The sequence below is a fragment of the Pollicipes pollicipes genome, unplaced genomic scaffold (assembly GCF_011947565.3).
Source record: "Pollicipes pollicipes isolate AB1234 unplaced genomic scaffold, Ppol_2.1 Scaffold_4002;HRSCAF=4701_pilon_pilon_pilon, whole genome shotgun sequence".
Taxonomy (NCBI): domain Eukaryota; kingdom Metazoa; phylum Arthropoda; class Thecostraca; order Pollicipedomorpha; family Pollicipedidae; genus Pollicipes; species Pollicipes pollicipes.
This window is the reverse complement of record NW_023596420.1, coordinates 47,216,888-47,240,346: the sequence shown is the minus strand read 5'-3', so window position 1 is coordinate 47,240,346 and position 23,459 is coordinate 47,216,888. Positions and strand designations below refer to the sequence as shown.

General features: G+C 51.3%; 1 protein-coding gene across 2 annotated transcripts; it reads left to right on the top strand.

The window, feature by feature from the left end:
- Positions 1 to 15,482: 15,482 nt before the first annotated feature.
- LOC119093580 (serine/threonine-protein kinase PAK 3) lies at positions 15,483 to 22,155 on the top strand. 2 transcript variants are annotated; one of them, XM_037216555.1, is made up of 2 exons: positions 15,483 to 15,527; positions 19,790 to 22,155. In XM_037216555.1, exon 2 carries the CDS (start codon positions 19,803 to 19,805, stop codon positions 21,471 to 21,473), a length of 1,671 nt encoding a protein of 556 aa, XP_037072450.1. In that variant the 5' UTR covers positions 15,483 to 15,527; positions 19,790 to 19,802; the 3' UTR covers positions 21,474 to 22,155. The 2 variants fall into 2 exon arrangements, with proteins under 2 accessions (XP_037072450.1, XP_037072449.1); XM_037216554.1 differs by having other exon boundaries at positions 15,520 to 15,717.
- The last annotated feature ends 1,304 nt before the right edge of the window (positions 22,156 to 23,459 follow it).

Here is a 23,459-nt window from a genome sequence, read left to right as displayed (position 1 = left end):
TTGTGGTCATGCCCAGTAAATAAATCCTAGAAAAGATGGTATTCATGTTATTGTTTTTAAAAATATTTTTGATCTCCCGGCGAAAAGCATGGGGGGAGGGACCAACATTGAGCGGCCCAACAAGATTGACTAGACCAAATCAACATTGAGAGATCTAAACCAACATTGGGGTGGTGAGGGGCCCCCAAATAATTTGAATTGGCACTCCTGCATGACAAATATCACAGGCATCCTTAGATGTGTTGGCTACGTAATGTGCCAAGGGCTATTTTGCCTCTATTATCTATTTATGGCATCGATTACCCTGATTTTGGTTTGCTAATCTAACAACGTATGCATGATAATAATGAAAGGTGTCATTCTGATGAACCAGTCATCTTTTCCAGCGTCTGAAATGCGGATTTTTACAGCAACATGTGTAAAATGAATATAATAACGTGGACTGATAGCGGAATGAGACCCCCTGCCATTTCCAAGCCAAGGAAGGTGGGGTTTGCATAAAGATAACAGTGGATTCCTGCCAACGAAATTTGAGTGCCGCAGTAAGTTTTATATTACTACTTGACCCCACTAGACTAAATAGTTGTAAAATGTGACCTAAAAATGCACCGACTTCCCTATTACGGTGCGGGTTAATATGCTGGTCAGAAGTAAGTAGCAGACTGATGTGGAGCTTTCAACAAACCTGAATGCAATTTAACGTTTGTGCTGATATTGCGTGACAAATGTTTCGATTAGCAATAGAAAGAACTGTTTCAATAAAGGCTGATTATGTTAACATGGCCTGACCTAAGCTTATCACACTGGATCCTTTTGGTCACCTAAGCACTCCTCTGGCTATTAAGGGCTCCGTCGCCGGACTGGTTTGGTTATCCTCAAAATCTTCGGGGCACTTGGGGTCTTCTCAAGTTACTACTGAAGGCCCTCTTGACCCCTGGGATTCCCCTTCCATCGCCAAAGAACCCTTCTGGCTGCTCCATCGACTCCCTAACTGGTCAGAAGCGCTGGACACCCCGGAGCTCAGTATATGCTCAAGGCTGCCTGCCAGCTTAGATTCCTTCTTGCCGCTCAGTGACCTTGCACTTAAGGGGGCTGTCTAGTCAATCAGGAACCATTTTGACCCCAAGTAATTCTCCAGTCACTGACATTTCTTTCTGGGTGCTCGGGGTCTCCACTGCGCTGGCCGTCAAAACCATCTAACCACGACTGAGGTCATGGATAGAGATCTTGTGGGGTCGGGGGGGGGGGGGGAGGGCGTTCATTTTTGCTGACCCCGTAAGACGCAAAACCTTCGGTCTTGTGAAGGTGTGCGTAGGGCTGTTTTTGCTCCGTGCAGCGGGAAGAACAATGTCTGTGCTGAATGAGTAGAGCTCATCTTCCGCCTACTCACTAGGACCTATTGGCCACCCAGAGACCGCACCTACGCATAAATGGGCCTTAACTGGCACGGTGGACGTGCGGGTCCCTTCAGGGACTCAAAAGCCATTTAAGGCCCTTTCTGCCATTTAAAAGTTCATTCAACACGTAGAAAAACCTCGAAACTACGCAGGCTCTCTTGGACCGATTTAGTGTGGCGGTTAAAATGCGCGTCGGGTAATACAGAGATACAGGGATCGATTCCCCTCGGTGCCCGCCCTTTCTGCCAGGGTGACGCCACATAAGCAGGTGGCTCCATATAGCCTCGGAAGCTCCGTGCGACGTAAAGCCCCAATGGTAACATCTGTCAACGAACCGCACTGACCTCTCGACCTTCCGTGTACTCAGGGCCCCTTTGGTCGCTCACCAGCCGCCTTACCTGAGCAGTGTCCTTCTAGCCGCTGAGGGGCTCCTCTGGCTACCGAGGAGTCTCTTGTGGTTGGGGTCTCTCCCTGACGGCTGAGGGACTTGCTGGTCGCCCAAAACTCCCTGGCCACGCAGTGGATTTTTTATTGCTCGTGAGTCCCTCTGACCATCACAGTGCTCGTTTGGTTGCTGATGGTCCACTAGCCGCTGGCGACCCATTTGGTCTCTGGAGCATATATTTAGCGATAAGCGCTCAGGCCCCTTTGATAATATCTCTTATTAGGTTGCTATAATAGATAAATATGATAGGGACCATCTGACTACTGAGATGATCTCGGAGTTTCCAGGACCCATGGTCGCCTCAGGACCTCATTAGGAGCTCTAAATCCTTTATATCTGCATGACCCTCTGACTGCTCGTGGACCTATTAACTCCACAGGGCCAATTTTCCCTCTCCAAGGCCACCTGGCTACCGAAGAGTACCTTATTTGCTTTCAAAAGCGGTCCAGCCTTTTACGTGACCCTGTTACCGAGTCCCAGCCAACGTGAAAGTGCGCCGAAAGGCTGGGGTACTGGGTCGGTCAGTACAATCCGAGTGCAGTCACATTGAGCTCTTGCCTTAGGCCCATTGAAAGGCTAAGGATTAACATTGACGATCAAATTTATTAGGAATAGTTTGGGTTTAATTTCACTGCTAAAAGCGTAGTTTCCGATAATCGCGTACTAAATACAACTTTCAGCCACTTTATGCGCAGAAAACACAGTGAAGTGAGCTTTCTCAGTTGGTTAGAGCACCTGCCTTCCGTTCCAACCACCCGTGGCAGGGTGGGTTAGAGTCACTTTAGGGCGCTCGTTATTTGCCCTTGACAGGTATGGCCTGCGGCCAGTGGCAGCGGTCGCGGTAAAGGTCAGTTGACGTCAGTTGACGTCAGTCAGTTGACGGTCAGTTTGTGAGTGGACTTCCCCATTGTCAAGGGCCGATGTGCCTACATCCTCCGCAGTAGCAGTTATTCTGGCATTAGTTGAATGCCATTATATAAATGGACGCTTTGGTTGCGTGCACGCCATTGCACATTGCGGTGATGAAAGCGGCTTTCGGTGACACGCCAAATTCTGATGACGCTACTGGGCATGGACGTTATTGTCATTGCATGCCATATGATGTCGCGTTACGCTGCAGGTGACAACTTTGACCGCAAAAATTCAGTCGGCGACGAGAAAATGCACTTTTACCATACTTCCTTGACGCATTGTCGAACCCTTCCAATCCTTACATGTATTGTTTCAGACACACGGAAGCACGTAAAACAACACGTATGTGGTGCAAGAGTTGGGAGTTTTCACGTGGGAAATAATCGACAGGTTATACACCTATATTATACACACAGGCAATACACCTGCATACATTATACTGACAGGCAGTATATCTGTATGGAAGCACTATCAAGCACCCAGACGACATCAAGCAACGTTGGCTGTAGAGACAAACCTCTACGTTTCGGACCTGTGCTCATGGTCACGGGCAAACTATGTTAAGCAACAAATTATCATTCAAACACCAAGTCACATGACGTGCGAAAAATGTTCCAATCTGTGCAGACGCTGCCCATGCAAAAATATCAGAACGATCCATCATTCGAGCTCCGTCATCTTAACAGCCGATAGCACTGAGGGCTGAGGGCTTCGCACAGCACCAACGGCCCAGCCAGGAATGTGACGATGACCCGCACCGAGTATAAGGCTGAAGCCTTACTTACCACGAGCACCAGGCAGCAGAAATGTGGTGCGAACACCAAGAACATTTCAGCGATTCAGACTCACGTTTAAACACCGAATGTACAGCACTGCTGATGGCTGCCTGAAGAGCAGGCGACTGAGCAGAAGGATGTCTCTGACACGCACGGAGAATATGGATGGAAAGATACTTGGCAGCGGCCGTAAGTTTAATAACGAATAGCACAGAAAAACTCACCCTTAAACTTAAACTTGCATAAACTTAAACGTACATAACGGAAACAGCGTTGGATTAACTGAGCCCGAAGTTGGCGTTTGTACAAGGCACGATGTGTTTGGTATGTTTGACCCCGACTGAAAGTAAGGAATATGGAGCGTTTCAATTACCTTAAGATCCATGCTGTACTTTTCTGCTGCTTTTGATCTCTACTTTTAAAGTTGGTATTTATCGCACTATCCTCCATTACCACGAGTTAGGCTGCCACCTGTGCCTAAGTGGTGTATACACTCGTAAACGGGCGTCTCCAGAGTGCTCATTGTGCATGTTACAAAAGCTATATATTGTCTCTTCTGCTTAACATATCTCGGGCCGAAATTACCGAGAGGTCGTATCTTTCACATTCCTCCGAGTGCATTTCCCTAGATAAATAATGTCAATGCGTTAAACGCCTGAAAGGAATGTGCACGTGGAAGAGCGGAACGTAGAAGATCTCTGGTAATCTCTGTTTAGGGGTATATTATGTAGGAGAAACAACGTTTCCTTCGCGACTGGTTTAATGAACACCTGAGAGACGCATGTTCACGGTGCACATACACGGCACTAGAACACACAACAGACAGACGCGCGGCGTTGCAATTAAGTGCATCAATACAGGGCAGCTCAAATGACATTATAATCGCCACGTACCTGCAACTTTCGTCAGAGGCTGAACACACAAGCGTTATGACGGATGGAACAATTGTGCAGACATGCAATCCCGTCTGGCGTGTTGGCATGTGCACATTGCTTCAGTTAATTCTCGTTAATTATCCGACTGCCGCCAGGCGTCACTGCGTCCCGAGAAGGGCTGGATGGTGTCCAGCGTTTTGCCAACTTGCGTTACAACTCTAGTTTTCCTCTTAGCCTTGCTGTGGTTCGAAACGAGGTCCTTGATGAGGAGTTCCGCGTTCCACTGTTAAGCCAAGCGGAAGGTGACTTTCTTTGTTGTTTGCATTGACTGTAATGATCTGGTGAACCGTCTAGGGGAGCTCGAGTTTGGGAGCTCGGAAAATTCGGAGCACTGATTATCCTAGCCCCTTTCCCTGCGACCCTCCGCTACAGGGCATAACGCGTTTCGGGGTGTGAGCGAGCACGCGTTTACGCCGAGGAGTGCTTCGCACCCGAGTGTGTCCCCTCCCCGGTAGGTTTTCCTTGTACCGGCACCCCCGTTAACATTCTCGCGCACATTTCTTTCCTGGTCACCCAGCGACGTGTCGCAAGGTTTCGCTCAGAACCGGCGTCAACAACATCTCGCCGCAAAGCACCTCGCATGGACTCAATATGTGAGGTCAGGTATGACGTGTTTGGTCCGTTGGCCGCGAAGGGGGATCTATTGACTGACATCCGTCCCTGTTTTCCGGCGTCGGGTCGATGAAACGGGGTTATCGCGTCCGGATCTGTGACGCTCCTGAGTGCCCCCCTACCCTCCGGGCGCAGTTAACGGGGGTGAAACGGTTGCTGCCGCATGTTTTCGCGTCAGGATTTAGCTAAAGCGGATATTCTAGGGCATGTCAACAGCCCAGAACCAGTACACATCGAGGCCGTTTGACTTTCACCTACTGGCAAAATAACGTCTCGGAACTTGTCTGCCTCGCACGCGGTCGCTCCGCCTGTGCATGGCGGGCTAATGAGCATTTAGACATGGCAAAACGCACAACGCTTAACATTTCGAAGCATCACAATAACGCTTTGTACCGGAAATTGGTACGCTTCTATAGACATCGCTGTTCATGCGTGAACAGCAAATGCTGCATGTCCGCGTCATGTCTGGTGCTCCCGTCTCGCTGCGCCCTTCACTCGAGTTGTGGTTTTGAACGGTCATATATCTGCGACGTTATGCTATAGGATCTTCATACGTTACTTAACTATTGGGAGAATGTATCCGGCTGGACCATGGCGCACTTGCCTTTTCGCATAATTAGAGGCGGTCACAACGACGGGGTTAAGCCTTCGACCCCTCGACATTCTTTGGTATAGCCCCAGAAGTGGGGAAGCTAGGGCGTAGGTGACCAAAACATGGCTCGGTGGGTGACAAGTTTCTACAAAATACTCCAACCTAGTCACTTGCTGTTCTGTTGCGGATCATTTGCAGTTTGAGGCCATGGGCCACTGACAGAAGCTGACTTTACGTTTCAACTTCGTGCAAAACTCGGTAAAAGTGTGATTGCTCGATTTATCCACTTTCAAACCAGACAACGCTGTTCTTTTGTGTCTGAAGGAGATAAGATTTTGTCAACACGTGCTCGGTGGGGGGGGGGGGGGGGAGGGGGAGAGAGACAATGTCTGACCCCTTCCAAGGCTTCTCAAAGTGATTTTTAAGTTTGTAATATCTATAAAAATACCTGACATACATACATGCCGAAATGCTTATTCCCACTTGTATACCGAAACCTCTTGGCCCAGCGGCCTGTATTTCGGGCAGCTCTTAGCAGTGCCGTGTATTGAGAGCTAGGACCTGAAAACCTGAATTCCTATGATGTTTGTGAGGTTCAGGCGACGCTCACGGTGCCTGATGATCGTGGGAACTATATAATCTAATGTTCGGTATGGCTCATCGTAAAGCCGGAAGTGTGGCTCATCGTAAAGCCGGAATTATGGCTCATCGTAAAGCCGAGAGTATGGCTCATCGTAAAGCCGGAGGTATGGCTCATTAGCCGCTTGTGTTTCGTTCAGTGCTTAGTTTGGAACCGGTGTGCGGGTGTGTGTCTGACTTTAGAATGTGGCAACTCGGATGATTTGTTGTTTTTGAACCTTTCAGTGCCAGTGTCTGCACAGATTCGGAGCTTTTTCTGAAACGATGTGTATTGGTTTTCTAAGTCTTACGTCCTTTTTATATCGCTGAACCTTGATGCACATTCTTTTACCCGTGATCAGAAGTACGGCTTGAAACGTCGTGTACTGTCAATGTGACCAATGTTTGCTCTATGATGTCGTTAATTAATGTTTCTTGGCATATCAAAGGTCGATAACACAGCGTAAGAACTATGAACTCATAATCAAGTTAAACTTAGTTTTACTCTGTTACATATAACTTAAGAAATCCTAAGGGCATCTACAGTCCAGCCAAGTGACACAAGTGCCAAATCAGCTCAGGCCTGGGCTGCTCTGTAACATCAACCGAATTGTGTGATGTCAGCTCATCACATAAGTGAGCTAACCAAAGAATGAGCTATGGCTACATAACGGTCCTGGAAATCGACGTGTCCTTGAACCACTATGCATACCCCGACTTCCATTACAGTGCACACTCATGTACTCGAACAACGAACAATGTATCGTCTTATCACACTGCGCGCAAACCACTAAATCTGTTGGAACAAAGATTGCACACCCAACTGCAATTGTTGGAAAAAAAACGGTTGGCTGTTCACCAGCTTTAATTAATAAACGACGAAAGGGCATGTTCACGAAAACTTGGCAGCTGGCGGTCTCAGTCGCGAACGAACGCAAACTAGCGTGAGCTGTTCACGAATGGTTTGCAAAGAGGGAACTTCGCATCAAGATGACTACACCTGGTGTATTTGGTATTTGGTATCGAAGGCTATCGCAGTGTTGCATGATCAGTGTCACGCTCTGGCCGCCTGAATCATTCCTCTCTTTGTTGTGGATATAACGGTGCTGGCCTCACTGCTCGTGCCGTGCGTGAGTCACCAATGTCCGGGGTACACAAACACGGTCAGCTGAGATGCTGGGCTGGGCACTGAAGCGATGCCATCAGAAAACATGAAAAAACTGCATGCTCATGAAACGTGCAGCAAACGCCTGGCCTATTGTCGGTGCTCACCGACGCAAAAAAGCCAACACAATGCGGTGTAGAGTATAGAACGCAGGAACGCACAGCCGCATCTTATCAACGGCTCCACTGGGTTGACCATCTTGTACACCGTCACATGTGAAATTGCACCGAAACTTACACATTTTTCTTTGGCATGTTCGAAAAGCAAGAAAAACGATGATATCGAAATAGGTCCCCCCATCCCGCTGGATCAAAGAGTGATAGACTAGCAACTGTAGACGTTGCCATTACATTATAACGACGTTTCGCCTTTATTAGCCGCCCAACCCGCAGTCGCCGCTCGCTGGCTCGTTGTCTCGACCCGGCAGTGCCCGCGGGCACGAGCCGGCCGACCGCCCCCGACACAGGCAACCCGCGGGGCACCGGGTGACGCATGCACGCCTGCGCTACACCCTCCCCGCTTTCAAAATTCAACCGCAGCGCAGCGTTCCCCACATGGCAAAAGCCGCAGGACACGGGACGCCACCGTTCATCCCGAGGCTGGCCAATACTCTTCGGTCGGCCGAAGCAGCAGGATGAGCGGCTGGCAGTGACCCAAGCGAACAACAGGTCAGTCGTCTGCCGGCGCCGCTTACCACCCGCGAACCAGAATACTCGGTACGTCAGTGTCCCAACGGACACCGACCCAGTTAGCGGATAACAAGTTATCGGCAACACAGGTTCCAGTCCGGATCCATTTGCAAACAGCCGAGATGCATCCTAAGTTGAACGACCTTTGTTCAGCACAGTCGCGTTGTTGTATGAGCAGCGCCTTTGGATATAAATATATCCACCTTGTTGAGCGCCTTTGTTCAGCACAGACTGTACAGACTCTGCTCAGCACAGACACCGCTAGCTCAGTCATGCTACCTCGTCTGGGTTACGACTAAAGTGACAACTGTGACCACTAGATTCCACTTGTACGGGCCGACTCCCGACCGAAATCATAAAGGACAGCGGCGGTATCCGATGTCCAACGCTCTCGGCGGGGCTACATCTTATCAGCGGTGCTCGAACAATGCCATTCAGACGGCGGTACATGGCCCATGAAGGACCACGACAAGGAACGTACCCCACTGCCTGACGTCTTGCCGCACTACATAGCACAACTTAGCAAACAACCATAGCTGATGAATGAGGCGGTCAAACGGACGCGGCACGGACGCTGCATTTCAGTAACGTTTGAACGCTAACAGTGAACTCCGTTTCACCGCACAACCTAAAACACTGATAAGTGAGCCGGTCGGGTGCGCGCCTGACACGCTCAGACCGTCTCGGCGTCACAACATCGCGTCACAGCCGCAATCGGAGCTTACAATCCCGGACGCTCTTATGCAACAGGCTGGCTCGGAGCCGTAATAACGGCATATTATCCCGCGTGCACACTCGTCCCATTGCAAGCCGTCGGGATCGGTTAGTGCAAGCACAAGCCCGGCTCGGCTGTACAACAGTCCCACCCCATTCTCCTCTCATCGTGGGTGCGGGCTGGGCGTGACCCGTACCGATGGTACGTTCTGTCGCGGCTGTGAAACTGGATCGAGGTGGATGCTGCTCTCTGCTTCATTGAAACCTGAGGTTGCTGATCGGAGCTCTGCTGGAGGGCGTAGCGTGACTTCAGCCAGCTTTGGTGCATCATTAACGTTTTGCCATCCACCAAAAATATTTCGTAGAAAGGGTTGCCGAGTTTGGAAACCACAGCGCTGGCTTACAGAGGCGTATAAGTTTAAAATACTCGCCTCTCCTCGCCACCCTCCTGAAAGGGTGACGAGGAGAGGCGAGTAGTATTATCCCGTGAACATTGTGTCCTGCATCGCAATGCACCGCAATGCACGCTGCATTTCTTCGTGGTACATTGACTAGATCCTGGACAGATCACACATAAAAGCTATTGCGCGCTGTCAAATGCGATGAGGCATAGCACTTTTGTCATCCATACATTTCTGCAGTACCTTTTACAGGAAGTGAGAAGCCCCGTTTGCGATATTAAAAATGGATTACTTTTCAGATGCAGCAGCTGCGCGGTACAAGAGCAGGTTTAATTCTTAGAACATGCCCTTCCACGAGGAGGACTTTGAAACACTTCATCCCCTGGGACTGTAGCCAAATGAGTTCAGCTTTTGTTGATACAACTTATTGTTTCCAACATGACTGGCGTCGGACACGTGAACTATTTCCCGGTAGCCCCTTCGCAACTCCGCACAGATTTCAACCCGCGAGGGGCATTGACCCCGGAGGTGGCCGGCGAACGAGCATCCTGAACAAATGGCAAGAAAAGTGTACTGTACCCCACCGAGAGCCTTAGAACGGACTCAGCGTGGAAAGGGAAAGATGCTCATCCCACTCTGAATGGTTCTCGGAGAGATGCTTTGAGAGCATTTCCAGAGTCGTCCTATTTAATTGTTCACAGCGGCTGCTGCTCTGCGGGTGAAAGCTGGTCTTCTCATCTTTTATATAACCACCAGACGACATACCTCGGCAATCAGCCGACTTCTCAAACCAGCCGTACAATCAGAATGATTTTTATCACAGTGGCGCTGTTGATTTGATCACGTCATCTGCGCCTTTTGATCACACGCAATTGATCACAGCATACAAGCAGGTGCTTGTTGCCGTTATCTGTAACAGGTACATCAGTACAGAATCGATCGGGACAGTTTTCCAGGGCTGAGAGGCTTAGAGCTCCCGACCGACGTGCGGAGCTGCGGAGCGAGGGAGTTACGACAACAGCATCTCACATTCCTGACAAAGCTGCTGCACATCAGCGGCCGCCGAAGGCCAGTAATAACGGAGCTGCAGCTGAGCCGACATTTCCTTGGGTCAGAAATTCCCACCACACGACCCAGCATGCACGGAGGTCAACATATCAGGAACGATACTGTCGGAAGTCACTACCTGCAGCCACTCAGTGTCGTGGGGGAGACGCTTGTGCACACGGAACAACGCTCCGTCCAGTAAAGGAAGCTGCGGCCACCGCCGGAGCCCAACCCGCACTCCTGGAGGCGCGGCGAGCCTCTGCGGACGCAAACCGACAGTCATGCCACGTGTCATCCCTGCGGTGGCCTCATCTCCGTTCTGAGCAGACGGAATGTAGCCAGTCCTGAAGGCCAGCCCCGAGCAGAAACGTGTCGACACCTGGCCTCTGAGTCACTCCTCTGAGACACCTGGCTTCTGAGTCACCCTGACGAGCTTCATCGCTCGTCTCTGCGACCCGTCTGCTCATCCCATCCGGCGGCAGGGCTCTGAGCACTGAAACATAACGTGAAATTGAAAGTCGCTAAGAATCTCCAGTCATCGCTCGTCTCTGCGACCCGTCTGCTCACCCATCGGCGGCAGGCTCTGAGCACTGAAACATAACGTGAAATTGAAAGTCGCTAAGAATCTCTCCAGTCATCGCTCGTCTCTGCGACCCGTCTGCTCATCCCATCGGCGGCAGGGCTCTGAGCACTGAAACATAACGTGAAATTGAAAGTCGCTAAGAATCTCCAGTCATCGCTCGCCTCTGCGACCCGTCTGCTCATCCCATCGGCGGCAGGGCTCTGAGCACTGAAACATAACGTGAAATTGAAAGTCGCTAAGAATCTCCAGTCATCGCTCGTCTCTGCGACCCGTCTGCGGCGGGTCCCATCGGCGGCAGGGCTCTGAGCACTGAAACATAACGTGAAATGGAAAGTCGCCAAGAATCTCCAGTCATCTGGCCAGCATTCCGGACGGGTTTTGGAAATCTACAAGCCACTATGATGAGTCCATAGCCTGAGCCGTCACCCATGTAAGTGGTGCGCCAACTGTTGGACTAACCTCAAGCATGCAAGAAGTTCCTTTTTGGTCGTGTAGTATTTTTTCTGGGCTCTCAACTACCGTTGCCTGGGGCATTCCAAAAAAAATATTGACTGTGGCATTGCGAATATATGTAATGCACGCAGAACCATTTTTCTACGTGACTTTGAATCTTTTGGTGTTTGCATGTAAAACAGCTTAATTTGTACCCCATAATCCAATAATCAAAGATGTGGCTGTCTGCTTCGACAAGTTTGGAAACATCGCCACAATAAGGGACTCTGCTTCACTCGCGCCATCCGCCGTCGGCTCCCTGCACGGTATCTCCCGCGCGTCTCCCGCACAGGCGGCGGAGAGCGCTCCCCCGAGCTCGTGCCTGCTTTGGGTGCGGCAGTCCTGCACACCCGGTCGTCAGCTGTCGTCACCTGTAAAGCGTCTGTTTCCGGCGTGGTCAGAGGGGATACAGTTCGTCAGCGTGGCCGGTGACTGGGCCGGGAAACGAGTGGCGGTGTTCCGAGCCACACCCGCGCGGGGTCGTTGTCTCAGCAGCTGGATGTGTTGCGGACGAGGGTGCTGTTCGGCATACAGCCTTCTGGTGTGGCGAGCGAGCCCGCCTCCCCTCCGACATCTGACGGTGCTCCTCTCAACGGGAACTTGATCTTCTCTGCTGAGATAACTGCCACACCGTGCAGCTGTTTGGTGGACACTTGGTCCACGACGAGTGTGTTACGTAAGCCTGTACTGGATGCAATGTCGCAGGTAAAGTTGCCCCAGGCGTCTGGCGCGTGCCAGGACGGCGGCTCGACATCCATTGCCGTTGTTGGACAGTCACTGTACCGTTTGACGTGGGAGATGAGACACAAATGTTGCATCTTTATGTGTCTGATATCCGACGCGCAGCGTTTTTTTTCTCGAGCTACACTTCCTACAAGGTATGTCCAGCACATTTTTGATACTAACCCCAAGTGCTTGTGTCCATGCTATGTCAGCTGAGGTGACATATGTGGATGCCAGTTGCGCAGGCAGGGGTTGGCACAAGGGGTGTCCCTCTTTGGCTCCGAGAGGCCTTTTTGGCCCCTCGAGACTGACGATTGATGACCTGACTGGAGGGCGCGAAGGGCCCAAAAGGCCAGCGGGAGGTCGTATTCAGGGGCCCTGCTCCGCAGGACCAGGCACTCTAATGCCAGCCAGAGGGCCATTTGTGTTAATCGGACACCCTCTGAGTCTTTAAGAGCCTATATGTCGGTCCGACATCATCAGTACCACACCGCCGGCTCCGCGTCGGCATGGGCCTGGGGGCCTATTTTCCAGGCAGGGATAAAGCTGGGGGTCAGCAATTTACATTGGTCGGAACCCAACGGCTGTCAGCCCCCCCCCCCCCCCAATGCCTAACAGGGGACCCTGTGTTGGCAGAGGCCCCGAGTTGGCCAGAGGCAGTTTTCGAGGAGGCCCAAAGAGAATCTGGAGGCCCCAACGGGACTGACGATCGAGGGCCCGATTGGAGAGCTTAAGGACACGAAGGGAAGACGGAGTCTCCTTCAGGAGCCCGGCCTGTGGGGATAGGCCTCAGATGACAGTCAGAGAGCCTTTTGCGCCGATCGGGAACCCCTTGAGTTGACAAGAGCCTATGTGGCGCCCAGGCACCACCAGTACCGTATGGTCGGCTCTGTGTCGGTGTGAACCCGAAGGTTTACTTCCCAAGCAGCCATAAAGCTGGGCCAGCGATTTACACCGGTTGGGGCCCCTGTATCTGCCAGGGCCCCACAGGGTCTACCAGGGGTCCTGTGTTGGCAATGGTCCCCGAGTCCACCAAGGGCAGTATTCAATGAGGTCCGAGGAGGGCCCGGGGGCCACCGAAATCAGGGACCAAGAACCTGACTGGAGGGCACAAGGGCCTGAAGAGCTGGTGAGGGTCACAAAGAATGCCCGTCTTGTAGGGCGAACCTGAAATATTATTCAGAAGGCCTCTTGCGCTGATTCAGGACTCCGAGACAATGTGCGGGCCCTGTATCGGTCAGGGGTCCACGATACCTAACAAGGGACCATGTGTCGGCAAGTGGTCCCGAGTCCGACATAGGCTTAATTTTAAGAGACCTGAAGAGGGACCGAAGGCCCCAAGATCAAGGGCCCGATTGGAAGGCTGGCAGGGCCGCAGAGCCCGAAGGACTGGCTGTGGGTCACAATAAGGACGGTCCTCGCCCGTAGGGTTGTGACTTCAAATCTCAGCCTGAGGGCCTCTTGCATCGCTTGGGGACTTGCGGGACAGTGCGACCCTCTATTCCGCTACTGCTCACCAAAACTGAACAGCTAGCTCTGTGTCGGTCTGAGTCCCACAGGCTAATTTCTTAAGTACGAACCACGCTGGGCACGCAGTATTGGTTGGTGTCCATGAAACTATGAGGGCGTCTGTGAGGGGCCCACCGTGTCTAACGGCTGGCCCTATGCTGGCAAGTGACCCCGAGACGCCAGGAGCCGTGTTTGAGGGGGCCCGAAGAGAGATCCGACCAACTCTTTGAGACTTTGTGACCGACGAGGCCTTGTTACCTATCCTCTGTTTCCTCATGGCTCGGCAGCCGGCCACGACTCCTGTCCGGCCAGTCGGCAGCAACACACCGCCGCCTGGCGTCAACTCTCCGAATCAGCTGACCGTTGGTAAGCTGTGCCGCCAGGACCGCGCCATATCGTTACGAACGGCAACGCCTGTCAGCGGCCCCGTTCGCCAACACGATGCTGACCGAGAGCTGGGCGCGAGCACCGCGCCACGGCGGGTACAACATAATTCACACTAGCTCCTGACTCCTAGCTCTCCCAAGCTCCAAGCCTTGCTCTCTCCTCCGCCTGGCAACGCCCTTGGCGATCCCGAGCTCTCAATTGGTAATTAACATATTTGGGCTCATGTAGGGTTGTTACTACCCAGTAGTGCACTGTGGCTGGCATCTACAAGCATCTACAAGGAGATAGGAAATCACTCCAGGCCCGATCATGACGATCATGCCCCACGTATATGGGATCACGCCACAGCAAAATGGATTCCTCCAAGTTAATTGGTAGATCCAAGTTGATGGATTTCGCAATGGATCACTCCAAGTCTTCTTCTAACCGGATCGCGGGAGCCGCAGTGGGGGAATCCCATCTTCGAGCACCGTAGGCGTAGGAAAGTGTGAATCCCATGGCAGCATAGTACCCACACCTTAAATTTCCGGGAATGCTCTATACGTATATGCATCATATAGCGACACGTATAAAGAAACAGCTTCCAAATAGGTTTCGGCACACCCACTTTTTGAAACGTTCCCATACATATGGCGTACTGTTCCCATACATATACATACTGCAAGGACAATGGGGTACTGCCATATTCGGGGGCAGGAAGAAATCCATTGCTGTTCTGTTATCATTTTAAGAAAGCCATTGTTGTTCTGCCACTAGTCGGGGTCCATGAAACAACGAGGGCGTTTTTCAACGGCCCACAGTGCCTTAAAAGTGGCCCAATGTCGGCAAGTGGCCCCGAGACGTCAGGAGCCGTGTTTGAGAGGGCCCGAAGAGAGGCCCGACGAGCCCTTCGGGGCCAAACACCAAGGGCCCGATTGGAGGGGGAAAGAACTCAAAGGGCTGGCTCTGGGTAATGTTGAGGACGCCCACTCGTTGGGTCATGATCTCAAATGTCAGTTAGAGGGCCTGTTCGGAGACGGAGTCCTAGAGACAGTGCGTACTCCTATTTCGGCTATGAAATAGGGAAGTTAAAATTCGAGGGAGAGGAGAGAGAGAGAGAGAGAGAGAGAGAGAGAGAGAGAGAGAGAGAGAGAGAGAGAGAGAGAGAGAGAGAGAGAGAGAGAGAGAGAGAGAGAGAGAGAGAGAGAGAGAGAGAGAGAGAGAGAGAGAGAGAGAGAGAGAGAGAGAGAGAGAGAGAGAGAGAGAAGGAGAGATACGATATATATGTATATGTATGTGTGTGTGTGTGTGTGTGTGTGTGTGTGTGTATGCATATATATATATTTATATATACGTGCTGCACTGTGGAATGTGTAATTCCTACAAATTTACCTGCAAAAAGCTTTTTTTCTCTTGTAATTTCATGTTTACTATTTAGTAACGGTGTTTTAGAAGCTTGTTTTCCTTATTTCGTCAAATGTGCGTTGCAATTGAAATACGCCATGATCTTATTCTGTTTTGAGAGATTGGAATTACTGATTAAGGGCACTGGTGGGTAGCCATAGTATTGGTTGGTGAGGGAGTGACTTGTAGCATGCTAATAACTAATCTTCTACTCTCTTGAAGACGCCTATATGTCACACTCAGTCACCAAACAGGCTCGCGCTGTTGTGGTCCGACACTAAGACTAACACTCAAACCGATTTCGGTTTGGAAGGACCCTTACTTCCTTGCACACACGGTCAGTTATTATTCAGGCTGAGTGAATTTTTTCATCATGTTAATTGATGCTTGCCATGTGGAGGCATTCATACATGTTCAAAATAAATGAACTACAGCTAATTGGGTGGCCCCAAGTTGAACTACATCACAGTTAATATGGGAATGATGCTGGTCCAGCAGTGGGTTTTACATTGTCCCACTTATGTTTGAAGTTCATTGTTATCTTTAAATCATCCAGCTGAGAAATACATTTTTAAGTCCAACTGTCTGGTCTTCCAAAAAGCAGCTATTCACAGGATCTTGCAGGGCAAGAATGTTCATTTGGGGCAGATTTGAAAACAAATTGGATAGAAATTCCTCAATTGGGGCAGCTCACATCGAGGGTGTAATTTCCTATTCAGCTGGAAGGGTGTTAGCCCCCCCCCCCTTACTTAGGCTTCAGCTCACTCCCTCAAACTTAGACTTAGACAAACTGAGAGAGGGAGGTGGGCCAAATCTACAGAGAAACTTAATTTGTTGGCAATTTGAGGAGAAGGTTATGAAAATTGTCACTGCATAGTCCCTCTTGCACCCTCCCCCTTCACACACACATTTTCCAGCTTGTTTTGCAAAACAATGCCCCTAGCTCACTTTTCAGGAGATAGGCCTGGTGTCTTAGGGAGGCATTGAATGGGAGCAGAGATTGTTTAGAACCTCTAAACACACCACAGTGTATAGCAAACAAAGGAGTAGCAATATAAAAAGAAAGGGAAAGCCCAAAGGCTAAATGCACCAGATGTTCCTGAACTCTGTGATCACTTTCCTAACTGCTGCCACCAATCCTGTGCAATCCTGTATCCAGCTGCCCATGCATTACCTGTAGCCAGAGATCCACCAATGAAAAACAAGCACTGGATCTGCAAGTATAAAGCTTTTTGCACTTACCAGCTTTTGTTGCTTGTGTTGAACAAGCTAACAAGCCAATAAGCATATATCAGATAGGATTTAGTGTGGTGGCTCCAAAAGTATTGCTGTTTTCATAGTGAAGTGCTCAGTGTTTTTTTTTTGCATATAGAAGCTTTGATGATGTGATGATGGTGCAAAGGTGTGACACAAAACATTATATGTTGGGATCAGAACAGACCAGGTGGGGCAGGATCACACTGGCCCCAAACATCTTGTCTATTGGACTATCACCTTTTGCAGGCTGGTTGTATAAATTTATGTAACTTTAACTGCTGTGTAACTTTATCCCACATGTGTAGGTATTTGTGACTCCCTTTCACACAGCACAGGAATCAGGTGCTGATCTTCATGCTGCACTTAGTTGATACTCACCTAGACAGTGTATATCTTTTAATAATGTTGTTTACACATGCATTAAAAAATGTTCCCATAGCTGGCATGTTTGCCAGATGTCAAGTGGACATCTCATTGTGTCTGTGAAGTGGCTGCTGCATTGGACTCACCCACTGTTAGAGGATCCTCTGAACTGGAAATGATGTGATTTTCTTCTCAAGTGCTTTTGGTAAAGAGGCAAAGACTGACTTTGACACTTCCCAAAGATGAGAGGAAGTGAATTCTTCAGGTTTCATCATCCATGGTCTGACCTTTGTGTAGATTAAGTGTGCTAAGTTCTGACCCATATTTCCTGACCAGCTTAGTATATGTTGCTGATTGTGTGCTACTCAGACTTTGATTTGGCTGATTCCAGTTCAACAGATTCCATTCCATTTAACATTCAGCCATTTTGCCTATAGATAACTTGCTAACACTCACCCCTACCCCCTGTGACACTACTGATACCCACTACCAATTCATCTCCAAGGCCGAGCATAAAGGCTTTTTTAGATGAACAGGAATGCCTTCATGTTCATCAGGAGTAACAATATGGATGGATTAGACACCTAACCTGCCATCACCAAAGACACATGCTATGGCTGCTTGCAGGGCTGTTGCTTTCAAAATAAATTAGGTATGAACAGAAAAACATGACTAAAGCTGGCCACAAAATACATCAAAAAGATGCTTCTCTCCCCACTTGACCCACTTTCATCTCATCCAGGGAGCACTGTAAGCCCCCTTACTGAATGGGGAGCTACAACCCTGATTGCTAGTTTTGCTGAATAAACAGCTCAACACTTGCTGCAAGTTCAATTGTTCTGTATTGAAGTGCTGGATTGAATTTCTGACAATTATGTGATATATATTTTCCTTAGATGAGGCAGTCCATTTTGATATTTGTGTGACCATATTTTTGAAGGTTAGATATTAATGTTCAGCTTTCATCAACTTCAGGCATAATAATGCACTTCCATGGGTCACATAATGAAATTTCCTGATCTGCTGGCAGCACCACTGCTGAGACTGCATTGATGTTCTGTCATTTGTGCTTATACCCCCATTTGAACAACACACAAGGCAAGTACCTGATTACATACATGGCTTTTCTCCTTTTTATTCTGGGGGAGTGCTCTTTGTGAGTGATGTGCGCCGACGTCCCTGGTATCCTGGAACAATATGCTACCCACTTGTTGTGAGGCATTGGTACATTGCCTGGGGTGTTTATGTGGTCACTTGTGTTGAACTAATAAAATGCATTGACTGATTTCTAAAAACTAAGATGCTCATGATGCTTGTGGAATATTGGTCATTAACATTCACAAAAATTATGCCCTGATATATCTTGTGGACTTGAGCAACACAGTGTAGAGAATGGATGCATGTGCATGCTTGGTGGTCTTATTGAATAGGTCATTAATGATTTTACATTTTCAGCATGCCAGATTGATCAGATTATTGGTGCATAGTCTTTTGCATTTTCCATCCGGCCTAAATGTGTTGTAATTTATGTCTGGCATGTGAATTCTCACAAATGCAAGAAGGTAATGTTGGCAATGATGCATGAGGCACCAAGGCTCAGGTTTAGTAAAGCATCAGATCAAAAATGTGGAATAAATTGCGATAGGATGACAAAATAGATCAGGTAGTGTGCAGTATTTTCGTGATGATGCATAGCTATGTGGTACAGGCCACAGCAGAACAGCACACCCCATTGAAGGTTTGACCAGCACCACAGTCATGCTCATGCCTCCACAAATGTAGCAGTGCCCTTTTGTGTCCAGAACACATCCAGAAGTGAGGGCAGCTCACTATGCTGATAGACCCAGTGCAGTCATATGCCTCAAGAGGTAATTGGGCCCAAAGTGCTTAAATGATCAATTGGCACTGAAGACGCTGAAATGCCATTTGGTAATAGAGCCTTCGAGTGTGTGGGGCCTAGGACATATGATGGTCCATAGAGAGCTAAGAAAAAACTGAGAGGTTCTGAGCATTGATATTGGTATTATGTCATTCCGATATACCAAATGACCACAGAAATGGTCTGGAGTCCAGAGATGGTCATGGATCCTGAGTTTGTGAAGGGTACTGGGCTGGTCAACGAAACTGGGACTGCCATTGGCCGTCAAAACATGGTTAGATGCGGTTGCTGTGTATATAGCCCTAATCCGAGACAGCCTTGGAGAGAAAGGGGGGGAGTAACCCCTCCACCCCCCCCCCCCCCCCACCCCGAGTGTCGGTAATAACGTCCGAACCGTGCTAAACAGGCCCTTCAAATTTAAACTTCTGAACGAACCATTGACACGTTTTGCAGCTGTTTGTACGTCACTGATGTGTGACGTCACCGGGAAGGTTTGTGCGGCCATCTATCTCACATTATCGCAAACGCGGCTGTTGACACCGCACACAAACCGAATACATCACGCAACCCAGTTACGCCGTGGATCGCCCTGCCGCTGCCGCTTCAGTGGTCCGGCCGTCTGTGATTCAGTCGTGCTCTCCCCTGGCTCATGTCACAGCTCGTTCGTCAGTCTCAGCGGCTCACTCTGTAGTGTCCTGAACACGGTTCGCTCGGCCGTGTTCTGGGTGACGGCCGACCCGCTGCCCGGCGTTGCCGTCTACCTGGCTGCGTCCTTCCCTCCCTGACCGGGCGCTGGCGGGTTGTGCCGTTGGCTGTTGCGCCTGCGACGTGCCTCACGCTGCGGCCGCGCCGGCCACCACCGCGCAGGCCCGCTGGACCTGCTTGTGCGTGACCTGTCGCTATGTTGCAGCGGTCCGCCGGTCATGATGGAGGACAAGCCGCCGGCGCCGCCCGTGCGCATGGCGAGCGTGCGCGCTGGTGGCGAGCGGGCGCCGGCCGACCTGCTAGCCGGCCAGCTGTCGCGGCCGCTGCCGCGAGAGCCGGACGACGAGCGCAAGCGCCGGCTGAAGGCCAAGCAGACTAAGAAGCACGCCGAGAAGCCGGCCATCTCGTACCCGACCAACTTCGAGCACACGGTGCACGTCGGCTTCGACCCGGTGACGGGCGAGTTCAGCGGTATGCCCGACTCGTGGGTATCGCTGCTCTCCAGCTCGAACATCAGCGTGCAGGAGCGGCAGCAGAACCCACAGGCTGTCATCGACGTGCTCAACTACTACGACGCGTCCACCAAGGACAAGGAGCAGCACAAGTACATGGTGCCGAAGGCGGCCGAGCACGGCGGCTCGTGGTCGTCGTCGAGCCGCTCGCCGCGGCCCAGCCTGGCCTCGCAGCCGTCGAGCACGGCCGGCGCCGCGCTGCCGGGCTCGCGACACACGTCGTCGACGTCGGCGACCACGGCCAGCACACCCGATACGGCGTCGGCCGAGGTGGCAGAGGACGAGGACGAGGAGGAGGAGGACGCGTCGCCGCCACCGCCGCCGGTGGCCGCGCGGCCTGAGCGCACCAAGTCCATCTACACCAAGCCGATCGAGGAGGAGGAGGCGGCGCTGCCCACGAACGGCGCGCTGGACACCAACAAGAACCCGACGGCGGCGCCACCGACGCCGGCGCGGCGTGAGGGCGGCCGCGCGCGCAGCAAGATGACCGACGAGGAGATCCTAGAGCGGCTGCGCTGCATCGTGACGGTCGGCGATCCGCACCGCAAGTACACGAAGATGGAGAAGATCGGCCAGGGCGCGTCCGGCACCGTCTACACGGCCATTGAGACGGCCACCGGCGTCGAGGTGGCCATCAAGCAGATGAACTTGTCCCAGCAGCCCAAGAAAGAGCTGATCATCAACGAGATCGTGGTAATGCGCGAGAACAAGCACCCGAACGTGGTCAACTACCTGGACAGCTTCCTGGTGGGTGAGGAGCTGTGGGTGGTGATGGAGTACCTGCCGGGCGGCTCGCTGACGGACGTTGTGACCGAAACGTGCATGGACGAGGGCCAGATCGCGGCTGTGTGCCGCGAGGTGCTGCAGGCGCTGCAGTTCCTGCACGTCAACCACGTCATCCACCGCGACATCAAGTCGGACAACATCCTGCTCGGCATGGACGGCTCCGTCAAGCTGACCGACTTCGGCTTCTGCGCGCAGATCTCGCCCGAGCAGACCAAGCGCACCACGATGGTGGGCACGCCGTACTGGATGGCGCCCGAGGTGGTGACGCGCAAGCAGTACGGCCCCAAGGTGGACGTCTGGTCGCTGGGCATCATGGCCATTGAGATGATCGAGGGTGAGCCGCCCTACCTGAACGAAAACCCGCTGCGCGCGCTCTACCTGATCGCCACCAACGGCCGGCCAGAGGTAAAGGAGCGCGAGAAGCTGTCGGGGCCGTTCCAGGACTTCCTCGACCTCTGCCTGGAGGTGGACGTGGAGCGGCGGCCGCAGGCGGCCGAGCTGCTGAAGCACCCATTCATGAAGACGTGCCGGCCGCTCGCCAGCCTGCACCCGCTGATCCTGGCCGCCCGTGAGGCCATCCGGGGTCACTAGCGCCCCCTCCCCGATCCCCTCACACGCATCTGCCCGGCCGGCCACCCGCGAGCCCCCCTCCCCCGCGCCCCTCTGGCGCCGGCAGGAGTCGCGGCGACCGTCGGCCGTCTTCGTCGCGTCCCCTGAATCTCGCGGCCGACTGGCGCGCCATCTCCAGTATCTGGCGGATGCGCAGCCGCCGGCCGGACTCTGCCGCGTCTCATCGATCACGTGTCTGCATCGCCCGGTGCGGCGTCCGCCCGCCCGCCGGAGCCGACTGGGGCGGGAGCTGCTACATCGAAACCAGACTTGCGTCGTGCAGCGGGGGCGCGGCCGCTTTTTTACGGAGCGGCGCGTCCGCCCTCGGTTTGTAGCTATTTTGTTTATTTAGGCAGGATGTTTTCGTCGGTGGTCAGCCAGTTTGGGCAGTTCTGAGCGCACCAGTTCTCATGAATCCTGTGTTGATTATGTAAGCAATCTGAAAGGAGGAATACGTGATATTCGTACTTTAGACAAAATGGCTTTTCAGCTGCAGTTCGTTCTTGCCAATTACGTTTATTGACTTGTTTCCAGCTGCGACCACGTTCATCACGGTCATTGGAAAACCTCGTGGGGTTTGTGCTCTGCTGACGTTATTCGAATGAATGAGTGTCGTATTTTGACAGGACATTTTGCTTTTCGAATAAACGAACCATAATGCGGAGTTGTGTGTGACTCAGCGATAAAACAGTCGACTGATGGCGTGTGAACGAAATGGAACTCACGGGGTGTCAGCGGGGGCTGGTGCTGATCTTGGCGTGTCACAACTTACGTGTCGCTTTGTGGGGGATGTCGCGGTTATTCTCGCGCCCTCTCACCTATGCCATTATTGTGATTGCTGTGCGCATTTGTCTCAAAACAGTGCCATGACATCAGCCCGTGGTTTTCACAGCCGCAGCCATGTTTCGCCTCGCTATGGACAATCAGCTAGCCGCCTGCGTAAACATGTTGACCTATTCCAGAAGATATCCGAGCATGTAGTTTCTCAGAGACCACAGAGTAAACTGAGTCTGAGGCGGGGCCGACCGGAAATACCCCACCTTTCCGCTAAGCATTTGTTGGGCCATTTGCGGCTTTTGGCTTATATCCCCGTGAACTGCTCGGTGTGTCCGGCTGCATTGTGCGACGCTTCCATCGATATCGATAGCAATGCACAATGCATCGTGAGTTGGGGTACGCTTTTTCAAAGTTTTTTTTTTTAGTCCTGGTTCAGTGATTTATTGTAAAATCCAGTTCTAAAACGATTAGGCGCAATCCCATGACTTGAGTTGGGCATTTCACTCCCAAAGTCATACATTTTCACCCTTCTGCTTTCGCTATAGCATCCTATGCCTTCAAAGGCAGTCGGCGCTCATCAACGGTGTATTGGACCATGCACTTCAGGGTCGCAGCCATTCAAAGACTACGCGGACTAGGTCCTCGTTGGGCCGCGGGGTCCTTCAATGCGCATTATTCCCTTGAACTGTGAACTGGCAATTTATTCCAGGCTGGCCACCAAAGTTGAGGGTCTTTATTCGCGCATGCGACCTGTTCTGTGCATACTCTAATGAAACGAACACTATCTTTGAGCAACATTTGTGTATGAATATTTGCGTATAAACACATAGCAAACACTTGACTCACGTTACAAATCTGCATGAGAATATGTGGGTTCTTAAAAGAATCTTACCGCTGAAGAGTATTAGCGTACAAACACAGCATACGACTTTTTCCCATGGATGTTTGCGTCCATAATACCACTAGGGGACTAAAACGTGGAGAGGGGCTGAACTTTTCAAAACCTTTCCGACCTTATCAGACTTTTGTTCGAAAATTCGAACGCTGGCTGAAAATTTGAAGTTGGAAATTTGCCTCTTGTGCTGAGTTTGTGGGATTGCCATACCACCGGATGGATGGCTTCAATGATCATACGGATGCATGACTTGGAGATCTTCAGCGTGCGATTCAGGGCATGAGACAGTTGGTGTA